At 48.8% G+C, this 12,380-nt stretch overlaps 1 protein-coding gene across 2 annotated transcripts in view; it reads left to right on the forward strand.

The window, feature by feature from the left end:
- The window catches only part of ZNF341 (zinc finger protein 341), a 69,575-nt gene that overhangs the window by 28,135 nt on the left and 29,060 nt on the right, over positions 1-12,380 (forward strand). For both annotated transcript variants that reach the window (XM_075349935.1, XM_075349936.1), the window contains 2 exons: positions 1,323-1,513; positions 12,094-12,302. In XM_075349935.1, the coding sequence (XP_075206050.1) occupies positions 1,323-1,513; positions 12,094-12,302 (400 nt within the window). The remainder of the gene's footprint in view (positions 1-1,322; positions 1,514-12,093; positions 12,303-12,380) is intronic.

The following is a 12,380-nucleotide window of genomic DNA, read 5'->3' on the forward strand; positions in this document are numbered from 1 at the left end:
GTTACTTTTAATATCACTATTTTAATTTTGGCTCCATTATTAATGCCGGGTATTTTTTGATTGTCTCTTTCTAGGCAATTTTGCATTCTCACAATATTAAATTGGAGACTTGGATCACCGCTTTGAAATATGCACGAAAACTCTTTCTTTTGACACATAAATATTCATTACAGTGATGGCCCGACTCACATGTGCGCGTGCGTGGGTCCCGGCTGATCGGCGCGATGGTAGCCGCTGTCTGAAAAGCCATACGCATGCGCGGGAGCCATGGTGACGCGTCCCTGCTCCCGCGCATGCGCGAGATGGCCTGACGGCGGTGGATCGCGCGAGATCACCCGGAGTGATCCACGCATAAATAATAATAATAATAATTTTATTCATTTATATAGCGCTATTAATTCCACAGCGCTTTACATACATTGGCAACACTGTCCCCATTGGGGCTCACAATCTAGAGTCCCTATCTGTATGTCTTTGGAGTGTGGGAGGAAACCGGAGCACCCGGAGGAAACCCACGCAAACACAGGGAGAACATACAAACTCCTTGCAGATAGTGTCCTTGGTGGGATTTGAACCCATGCGCCGACTACGTGACTTCCGGGTTCGCTATTATGGAGCGGTGCTATTTAAACCCGGCAGATTGAGGACCCCTCACTACGGCACCTCGACCCCTGAGGAAGATTCTCTACCGTTTAAAGAATTGAAACGTACGTAGGGCGTAATGGGGGCCTTCCCAAACGCCTGGATTGTCCTATGTACCCTCCACCCTATGGGTCTCTCTAGGGTTTATTATTAGACACGCAATAAGCACTGCCTTATGGAATAAGAACCACTCTTTTCAGTGGATCCTTCAGGACTTTATATTTTTGGACTGATACTTTCTGCTTATCCATGTTACTGATTGTCCTGTAATTTATTTGTGCATATAAGCTATCTGCACACAATTTGTTATATGAATTTGGTGGTCTGCTACTCTGATGTTGTGGTCATGTACTATTGACCTGTTTTTGTGCCTTATAAACCTTGGGAAACTTTGATCTTACTCATATAATCTTTGGATCAGTCCTGGCGTTCATGCTTTTAAGAAAACGTTTTTATTGAAATTGTCACCAATTGTCTAATAAAATATGTACACTTGCACTTTAAAAACTCAAAATCTTTGTCTTAAATTACTATGCTTATGAGTTTGTGCTACCCGAGGGATTTCTGTAGGTACAGAACCCAGGGGAATATTTTGAGTATGGTTATATGGAATTTTTTTCTAATACATCAGTAAGTAGTGTCCATTACTGGTCTCGTCATGTTCTACTGGTATATTACAGTCTCCAGCCAGGTGCCACCTGAAGACGCATCTTCTCAGGATATAGACCCCTCTCAGAGTGTGCCATGTGACGGATCAGATGACAAACAGGGTGTTCTGATTGACAGTTCTTATCACTGCCAGTTCTGCAACAGCAAGTTTAGTAGCTATTTCCAACTCAAATCCCATCTGACTCAACACAAACAGGAACAGGTAAGAAACCAGATGTTCAACTATGTTCATACCTGAACTGATATCTCTAATTGTTACATATATTTAATCATGTTCATAAAGCGAAAAAATCCATCACGTTCACCTTTTTCTCAAGGAGACATATGGCCTTCAAAATTCTGACCACTAGATATGAGCAAAAAGGTTTGCAGGACCCTGTCTGGTGTCCATATTCGTACTTCCATCATCAGCCTAGTAATCATAAGAAGTGTCATGGACGTCACCATTCAATTTTTTGTTAAAGAAGTTTGCAGGACCGTGATCTAGCTGCCATGGGTGGCAAATCTTTTAACTCCACTCTAATGGCGATGGAAACAGGAACTTCTTCCAGAAATAACTCCACTCTTATTCTTAGGCTGTGTCTGGAATTGCTTATCTCCATTCTCTTCATTAAGTTTGTATTTTTCAAAAAACTGGAGAGCATATACAGGGGTTTTCCTTGCTTACAGGGCAAAAAAAAAATATGGGGGTGCTTCCTCACCTGATTAAGTTGTGTGATACTGTTACACCGGGGTGAGGGAGCGCCTGACATGTGATGCAAAAGGAGGGGTACTCCAGGGAATATGTAAAGGTAGACCCTTGCCCTAGGGAGAGGTGTCAAAATCTAACTCAGCTGTGTCTGATTCCTGGGCTCCCCAACGTCACTAGATAGTTCCTTCCCTCCGTGCGCCGTCATGAGTCTAGGCCAGCGCTGGCCCTGAACGCACCCTGACTAGTGTGTATGCCAGTGAGACACCAGCCTCACTATTGCAATAAGACAACATGAGGGAGGTAAGACAAACAGGTGGGGAAAGACCCAACAAATAGCATTCCTCAGCTTTACCAGCAGGAAACTTCACAGCTGCAACTAAAACAAACATCTCAGCTTCTCCAAAGACATGCAATTTCAAAGTGGTCAGTATAGAGGATCTATAACCGGGATGGAGTAAAGCCAAGAATGGGTAAATATAGCAGAAGGGCATGATGATAAGATGCTGCAGCTGTGATTTAAGGCTATGCGTCATCTCAGCCAGAAGGGAAAGAGTCCTTAACTCATTCAGCGTCAAATTAAAGAAAATCCACTACACTACAAAATGAAACAATTTATAGGTTTTCAGAATGATGTTGACTGCTGCAGACCAGCAGCACAGGGACACTACATATCCCTCCACCTCAGTAAGTTTGTATTTTTGAAGGAGTCAATGTTATTTGATATTTGAGGTTCGTATACTGCTTTATTCTGAATGCCAGCTATAAGGTTAGGAATTTTACCTTTAAACATAATGAGATAACAAAAATTAATTGTCATGTAGAGATGTTTATATCCTCATGATTACATAAATGCTATTACTCAGACATCCTTATTATGGTTTGGGTTTTTTTTTGTTTGTAAGAAGTGATGGGCAGACCCAGACTATAAAAGTCTGGATCTGCACAGTTTGAAACTTGCCCAAGTGTGATCCGGAACTAGCAAGTAGGAAAAAAATAAATAAAGGAAAAATAAAGAAAATAAGAATTAAGCAAATGCTTCATACTTACCAAGGCTCCGGCGTGGCTGTAAGTGCTCCCGTGGCTGCCCATTCACTTCCGGGGCCGCTTATTAGGCTCATGCATATGTACTGCTTTCTCTGCCCAAATAAAATATTTGACATAGGGTCCCACATATTATGATACCCAGCACAGATAAAGCATATGGCTACAGGTTACAGCCCCCAGCAGTGTGCTTATCTTAGTTGTGTATCAAAATAAGAGGAACAGCATGCGACTTTTTAAAAAAAAAAAAAAATAATTATAGAAAAACAGTGTGCAGTCCCCCTAATTTTGATACCCAGTTATAATAAAGGCCAACAGCTGGGGGCTGGTATTCTCAGGCTGGGGAGACCCATGCTTATTGGGCCGCTCTCCAACTTAAAAATAACAGCCTGCAGTCACCCAATATTGTGAAATCCATTAGATGTGACAATCCCAGCACTTTACCCGGCTCTTCCTGATTGCCCTGGTGCGGTGGCAGTCTGGGTAATAAGGAATTAATGATAGCCCACAGCTGTTACTAAGCCCTAGATTAGAAATGGTGAGGGTCTATGAGACCCTCCCATTACTAATGTGTAAGTGAAAGTAAATAAACACAAACAGCGAAAAAATCCTGTATTTAAAATAAAATACAAAAAATACCCTCTTTCACCACTTCATTAACCCCAAAACCACCCCTGCAGGTCCGACATAATCCACACGAGGTCTCATGACGATTTTAGCTCTGCTACATAGCTGAATTCACACCAAGCGGCCATAGAACATAACTGCCCATTTTGAGGTTCAGGCAAAAAATGAATGAGCTGCGCGATCAGCGGTGATCTGACTCAGGTTATTTGCGGTTACAGCTGGAGGTTCCCACGGTCCTCCACCTGTGACCACAGGTAAACTGACTTCAGGGGACCCCAGGTGACCTCATTAAACTCGGTGAACTCTCCTACATCTCCTGGCAGAAAACCGCGTTTTCTTTGTCGCTCCATTGGGAGACCCAGACAATTGGGTGTATAGCTACTGCCTCCGGAGGCCACACAAAGTATTACACTTTAAAAAGTGTAACCCCTCCCCTCTGCCTATACACCCTCCCGTGCATCACGGGCCCATCAGTTTTTATGCTTTGTGTTGAAGGAGGCACACATGCACACAAGCTCCACATTTTAGTCAGCAGCAGGTGCTGATTATAACGGATGGAAGAAAAGAGGGCCCCCCACAGGGCTTCCGGCATGCTCCCTTCTCACCCCACTGAGTCGGCGGTGCTGTTAAGGTTGAGGTACCCATTGCGAGTACAGAGGCTGGAGCCCACATGCCGTTTTCCTTCCCCATCCCTTAGAGGCTCTGGGAGAAGTGGGATCCTAACCGGTCACCATTCACTGGGACCGAGCTCCATCCGCAGCCCCTGGGGGAATCTGACGGACAGGAGACTGGATATCATCAGGGACAGGGCCCTGCATCCATAAGGTACTCTGTGTCCCCTTAGGGACGGTGCATGCAGCGCCTGTGTTACAGACGCCGCAGCGGCTCCTGTGTGGTTTGTGAGACCGGGACTACCGCGCCGACCGCGCCTGTTTGCCGGCCGCGTTTTTAACTTTAGTCCCCGGCTTTTGCGGCCTAGTACCATATACTCCCGCCCCCGGGCCTGCCAGTCAGGGGTAAGGGCGGGACGGCCGACTGGACGTCGGCAGTGAGGGCTGGAGCATACTTTGGTATCCTCCTCCCCCCTCACTGAGCACTGTGGGGCACCAGTTTCCCGCACTTTATTAGGCACGCCCACGGCTCCATCCTCCCCTCAGAACGCTGGCAGCCATTGTTATAATCACTTCTGCTGGTGGGGGATTTCAGAACGAGCTCCGCAGTTCTGGGAGAAGTGGGATCCTAACCGGTCGCCGTTCACTGGGACCGGGCTCCCTCCGCAGCCCCTGGGGGAATCTGACGGACAGGAGGCTGGATATCATCAGGGACAGGGCCCTGCTTCCATAAGGTACTCTGTGTCCCCTTAGGGACGGTGCATGCAGCGCCTGTGTTACAGACGCCGCAGCGACTGCTGTGTGGTTTGTGAGCCGGGACTACCGCGCCGACCGCGCCTGTTGGCCGGCCGCGCTTTTTACTTTAGTCCCCGGCTTTTGCGGCCTAGTACCATGTACTCCCGCCCCCGGGCCTGCCAGTCAGGGGTAAGGGCGGGACGGCCGACTGGACGTCGGCAGTGAGGGCTGGAGCATGCTTTGGTATCCTCCTCCCCCCTCACTGAGCACTGTGGGGCACAAATGCCCGCACTTTATTAGGCACTCCCACGGCTCCCTCCTCCCCTCAGAACGCTGGCAGCCATTGTTATAATCACCTCTGCCGGTGGAGGATTTCAGAATGAGCTCTGCAGCTCTGGGAGTCCCAGGCAGGGAATCTGGTGGACACCACCGCTTGGGGTGGTTGGTAGGCCACACCAGTCGTCAGGTGCTGGCCCCCCTTGGGTGCCGAAGTGTATAGATATATATATATATTGTATACATTTTCTCTATTCGGCAGCATTATTTGCTTTTGGCTATATCTCTAAGAGGAGACAACAGCATGTCGTCCGCAGAAAGCAAGGGTGCCAAGGCACAGGCTTATTTTGCACCCTGTACCTCTTGTGCGGCTATGTTACCTGCAGGTTCCACCTACCCTCATTGTGACAATGCTCGGCCCCTGTGGCACTCACTCAGCCAGAGCCTCCGGCACTGGTGGGACCCTCGGCTCAGGTGGTACCGCCGGTTTCTACTGCACAGATGGAAGGGACAGAGTTTACAATTTTGACTGAGAAACTCTCTGAGTCGCTTTCACATTCCATGGCTCAGTCTATGGACAGATGGTCTGCTAAGATACTAGAAGCTTGGCAGTCCAGACCGGTAACACAGGGCCAGGGCACTGTGAGTTCATCGCCCCCAGGCCCCTCTCGGTCGGTACAGCAAAGGGCTCCTGGGGTGACACCCAGATCCCACAGTGAGAACTCCGACACGGACCGCAGCCTCAGACAGGCTAAGCGGGCTTGCTGGGAACCTTCCCCGACTTCATCACGCGGTTCGGGGTCTCAGCATGAGGACTCTCTGGAAGATGAAGCGGAGGTCGCAGCTCAGGGCTCTGATCCTGACGTTGCTCTCAATCTGGATACACCTGAAGGGGACGCCATAGTAACCTTATAACGTCCATCAACCAGGTGCTAGTCCTTCTCCCCCAACTCCACCTATAGAGGAGTCGGCTTCACAATAGGAGAAACACCAGTTTAGGTTTCCCAAACGTACCCGGAGTGCGTTTTTCGATCATTCTAAGAGATGCTGTCCAGAAGCACAGAGCATTTCCGGACAAGCGCTTTACTAAGCGCCTTAATGACACACGTTACCCTTTCCCCCCTGACGTAGTTAAGGGTTGGGCTCAGTGTCCCAAGGTGGATCCTCCAGTCTCCAGACTGGCGGCTAGATCCGTAGTATTAGTGGCAGATGGTTCATCGCTCCAGGATGTCACTGACAGGCAAATAGAGCTCATGATGAAATCCATCTATGAAGCCATAGGCGCGTCTTTTGCTCCGGCCTTCGCAGTCGTGTGGGCACTCCAAGCTATCTCAGCTTGTCTGTCTGAGACTAATGCGGTCGCTTGTACCTCTGCCCCGCAGGTTGTGTCTTTGACTTCTCAGGCGTCGGCTTTTTCGTCCTACGCCATGAACGCCGTCCTGGACTCTGCGAGCCGTACAGCGGTAGCATCCGCCAATTCGGTGGCAGTTCACAGGGCCATGTGGCTACGCGAATGGAAGGCAGACTCTGCTGCCAAGAAGTTCTTAACCGGTTTGCCATTTTCTGGCGACCGTTTGTTTGGCGAGCAATTGGATGAAATTATTAAACAATCCAAGGGAAAGGACTCGTCCTTACCACAGTCCAAACCAAACTGACCTCAGCAATGAAAAATACAATCGAAGTTTCGGTCCTTTCGGTCCTCAGCCAAGTCCCGTTCCTCCACATCCAACAGGTCAGAGAAGGATCAGGGGAACTCTTCGGCATGGCGGTCTAAGTCACATCCTACAAAGACCGCCGGAGGAACCGCCTCCAAGGCGGCCTCCGCATGACTTTCGGCCTCACCAAACCGCGTCCTCGGTCGGTGGCAGGCTCTCCCGCCTTTGCGACGCCTGGCGGGCACAGGTCCAAAACCGATGGGTGAGAGACATTCCGTCTCACGGTTACAGGATAGAGCTCAGCTCTCGTCCTCCGACTCGTTTCTGCAGATGGACTTGTGATCCCCGTTCCGCTTCAAGAACGTGGTCGCGGTCTTTACTCCAACTTGTTCGGGGTACCAAAAAAGGACGGATCATTCCGGTCCGTTCCGGGCCTCATTCTGCTCAACAGACACGCGAGAACCAGACGGTTTCGGATGGAATCTCTCCGCTCAGTCATCGCTTCGATGTCCCAGGGAGTCTTCCTAGCATCAATCGACATCAGGGATGCTTATCTCCATGTGCCGATTACACCAGAGCATCAACGCTCCCTGTGTTTCGCCATCCGGGTCGAACACTTTCAGCTCGTGACTCTGCTTTTCGGCCTGGCGACAGTCCCACGGGTCTTCACCAAGGTCATGGCATCAGTGGCGATGGGCCTACACTCTCAGGGACACTCGGTGATCCCTTACTTAGATCCTAAGTCAAGGCACCCTCCCGGGTGGCATGTCAACACAGCCTGAACATTGCTCTGGAGACTCTCCAGAGGTTCGGGTGGGTCATCAATTTCCCAAAGTAAAAATTGACACCGACCCAATCACTGACTTACCTCGGGATGGAGTTTCATTCTCTCTCAGAGATAGTGAAGCTACCGCTGGACAAACAGCGTTCGCTGCAGACAGGGGTGCACTTTCTCCTTCGGGCCCAGTCTCACCCTTGAGGCGCCTCACGCGCTTCCTAGGGAAGATGGTGGCAGCAATGGAGGCAGTTCCCTTTGCGCAGTTTCATCTGCGTACACTCCAACCCACTTCTTGGTCGAAAGAAAAATCCTTCCTGCTCCCATCCTGGGCTATGGTCACGACGGACGAGAGTCTGTCAGGGTGGACAGCGGTCTTCCTCCACCACAGGGCTCAGGGAACCTGGACTCTGACAGAGTCCTCCCTTCAGATCAATGTTCTGGAGATAAGGGCAGTGTAGCTAGCCCTAAAGGCGTTCCAGCGGTGGCTGGACGGCAGGCAGATCCGGATACAGTCGGACGACGCCACGGCGGTCGCGTACATCAACCACCAGCACAGAGCGCTGGCGGCGGACGCATCAGTTCAGGACTGGTCGCAATTTCGACTGCCTTATGTATTTCCTCCTCTGGTGCTGCTGCCCAGAGTGTTACTCAAGATCGGGTCCGACTGCTGCCGCGCCATCCTCGTCGCTCCAGACTGGCCGAGGAGGTCGTGATACCTGGATCTGTGGCACCTCACGGTGGGTCGACCGTGGGCACTCCCGGACCGACCAGACTTGCTGTCTCAAGGGCCATTTTCCATCTGAATTCTGCGGTCTTCAACCTGACTGGGTGGCCATTGAGTCCTGGCTCTTAGCGTCCTCAGAGTTATCTCTATCACGCCTTTCACAGAAGGTGGTCTTCCTAGTGGCAGGCACATCACTTCGGAGAGTATCTGAGCTAGCAGCGCTGTCATGCAAAGCCCCCTTCCTGGTGTTTCGCCAGGATGAGGTGGTTCTGCGTCCGGTCCCGGAATTCCTACTTAAGGTGCTATCCCCCTTTTCTTCTCAATCAGGATATCTCCTTACCTTCTTTTGGCTCTCATCCAGTTCACAATTGTGAAAAGGATTGCACTTGTTAGATCTCGGGAGAGCACTCCAGCTCTTCTTTTCGCACACTGCGCCCCCGCGCCGTTCTGATGCGCTCTTTGTCCTTGTCACTGGCCAGCGTAAGGGGTCGCAGGCTTCCAAGTCAACCTTGGCTCGGTGGATCAAGGAACTGATCCTTGAAGCCTACCATTCTTCTGGGCTTCCGATTCCTTTAGAGCTGAAAGCCCATTCTACCAGAGCCGCAGGGGCATCCTGGGCATTGCGTCACCAGGCTACGGCTCAGCAGGTGTGTCAGCGCTACCTGGTCGAGTCTGCACACTTTCACGAAACACTATCAGGTTCATGCCTATGCTGTGGCAGATGCCAGCCTAGGTAGGCGAGTCCTTCAGGAGGCGGTTGCTCACCTGTAAGAGAGGGCCGTTTTTTTCGGCTCTTTTTATCGAGGTATTCTTTTACTTACCCAGGGACTGCTTTTGGACATCCCAATTGTCTGGGTCTCCCAATGGAGCGACAAAGAAGAAGGGAATTTTGTTTACTTACCGTAAATTCCTTTTCTTCTAGCTCCTATTGGGAGACCCAGCACCCGCCCCTGTTCCCTTCGGGCTGTTGTTCTTTTGTGTACACATGTTGTTCATGTTGAAGGGTTCTTTTGGTTCATGGTTTCAGTTCTCCGAACATCCTTCGGATTGAATTTACCTTAGACCAATTTATAAGTTCCTCCTTCCTGCTTTGGCACCAAAACTGATGGGCCCGTGATGCACGGGAGGGTGTATAGGCAGAGGGGAGGGGTTACACTTTTTAAAGTGTAATACTTTGTGTGGCCTCCGGAGGCAGTAGCTATACACCCAATTGGCTGGGTCTCCCAATAGGAGCTAGAAGAAAAGGAATTTACGGTAAGTAAACAAAATTCCCTTCTTTGTTTTGCTAAGGGATGGCAGCTAACCATGAAGTCAAGCTGACCAGAATGTTGTTGGTAAGTTAATAGTATATAACACATTAGCATAAATAGAGTGCAATAGCATGCCATATCCCCTAGACAACATACCAGACAGATTACCCTGCTAAAAGATCCTGAAACAAAGCAATAAAAAGGTCTAATGGAAGGAGCAAACCTACAGCTGACCCATGTGTGATACAAGCAAGATCTAAGGGGTACTTCTCACATAGCGAGATCGCTGCTGAGTCACGGTTTTTGTGACGCACCAGTGACCTGATAAGCGATCTCGCTGTGTGTGACACTGAGCAGCGATCTGGCCCCTGCTGTGAAATCGCTGCTCGTTGCACACTGCTCTGGTTCATTTCTTGGACGTTGCTTTCTTGCTGTGAAGCACACATCGCTGTGTTTGACAGCGAGAAAGCAACGATCTGAATGTGCAGGCAGCCGGCTTCTGACACCTGGGGACGCTGGTAACTAAGGTAAATATCGGGTAACCAAAGCGAAGGGCTTAGCTTGGTTACCCGATATTTACCTTGGTTACTAGCGTCCCCCGCTCTCAGGCTGCCAGTGTCGGCTCCCTGCTCCTTGCACACGTAGCCGGAGTACACATCGGGTAAATAAGCAAAACAGTTTGCTTATTAACCCGATGTCTACACTGACTACGAGTGCAGGGAGCCAGCGCTAAGTGGTGTGCGCTGGTAACCAAGGTAAATATCGGGTAACCAAGCTTGGTTACCCGATATTTACCTTAGTTACCAAGCGCAGCATCGATCCACGCGTCGCTGCTGGCTGGGGGCTGGTCACTGGTCGCTGGTGTGATCTGCCTGATTGACAGCTCACCAGCGAACATGTAGCGATGCACCAGCGATCCTGACCAGGTCAGATCACTGGTGGGATCGCTGGATCGACGCTAAAGTGTGACGGTACCCTAAGAGCATTGGGAGGAAAGGACCCCATGCGTATCACTACACTCAGGTGGCTTCCTCAGGTGGGAGTGTGGTTACTCTGGCTGGGGTGTTTTTTGTTTTTTGTTTTTTTTAATCTTAAGAAAAAACATTTTAAAAAAACAAACAAAAAAACCCCAAGATTTTAGTGCTTAGTGTACTTTTGTACAAGTACAAAGTACTTTTTAAGTGTAATTTGGTCTTGTTTCTGCCATTTTTCTTTAGTGGGCATGCTGTCGTAAACATGCATTAGAACTGAAATATTTCATATTATATATTTTTTTATTTTTTTTAAATTATGGGGCGACTTAGTAGTCAAATACTTAGATGAGAGAGAAGATGGGTGGGAAGACGCAGCATTAGGGTAGGGGCATAAATAAAGTGACAAACGTCATTGTGCAATAGGCCCCTTACTGAAGGGCCTGTGGAGTAAAGCTACCTTAACAACGCAAAATAATTGTGAACGAGCGTGGTAAAAAACATCGATTCACGATTATCTTGCCGTATAAAGAGGCTACCGGTCGCCTGTAGATCGAGCCTAATACGCGTTCATCGGGTGAAATGATCTTTTGTGCAGCACAAAGGAAATCATAATTTTCATGGATGCATTGTCTTGTGTAAACAGGACTCGCACCACTGAGAACTATGGCAGCCTATGTGCACTGAGCGATTTAGTGTAAATTGTTCAGTGTGCTTAGATTATTTAGCTTTCTTATATAAATAGGACTTCAAACGACAACTGAGTTTACCGATCACTAGTTGGTCAAAGTAAATGGACTTTAAGACGTTCTCCACAGTGGTAGGGGACTACCTTTTGGCATCTCCGGTATCAGAGAGGTTTGGGGCAGCACGGTGGCTCAGTGGTTAGCACTGTTGCTTTGCAGCTTTGGAGTCTGGGGTTAAAATCCCACCAAGGACATGTGCAAAGAGTTTGTGTGTTCTCCCTGTGTTTGTGTGAGTTTTCCACACTCCAAGACATACAGATAGGGAATTTAGATGGTGAGCCCCGATGGGGACAGTGATGATCACTGTAAAGCGAAAACAATATTCACATCTTCACCAAAACGCATGATGAACTGATCCTATTGAACTTAATCATGGAGTATTTCATTGTTCATTAATATAATTTTCACTTCATACCATAAATCTTGATATATCTATTTCTATCACAGCCATTTTATAAATTGGTGGTCTGCAGCCTGTGACCCCCTAGCTATTGTAAATCTCAGCTCCCAGCTGGTCAAGGTATTCTGAGAGTTGTAGTTGTACTACATCTGGAGGGTCTAGGGGTGTATACTACTACTCCACAGTGTTGGGTGTACCATTGTAAGATACAGATTGAGATAATCTAATATTTGATACTACCGGATGTCGTACATTGTAGTCTGTTGTGTTGTTGCAGGTTTACAAATGTGTGGTAAAGGGCTGCGTTCACACCTCGCAGAAGCTGGACCAGTTTTTGGAACACATCAAAACTCACCAGGAAGAGATGACGTATCGGTGCCACATATGTAACAAAGACTTCTCTTCTCTGTATGAGATGGGCGTCCACCAGTATTCCCATAGTTTGCTGCCCCTGATTGCCCCCAAGAAGGAGATGGCGGTTTACAAGTGAAGTATTAGCTCCTCTTATATTATGTGTTGCTCATCATCGGCCGGACTAGAGAGCTGTCCAGGGTTACTTGGGGG

Source organism: Anomaloglossus baeobatrachus, chromosome 5 (assembly GCF_048569485.1).
Source record: "Anomaloglossus baeobatrachus isolate aAnoBae1 chromosome 5, aAnoBae1.hap1, whole genome shotgun sequence".
In the NCBI taxonomy this organism is placed as follows: Eukaryota; Metazoa; Chordata; class Amphibia; order Anura; family Aromobatidae; genus Anomaloglossus; species Anomaloglossus baeobatrachus.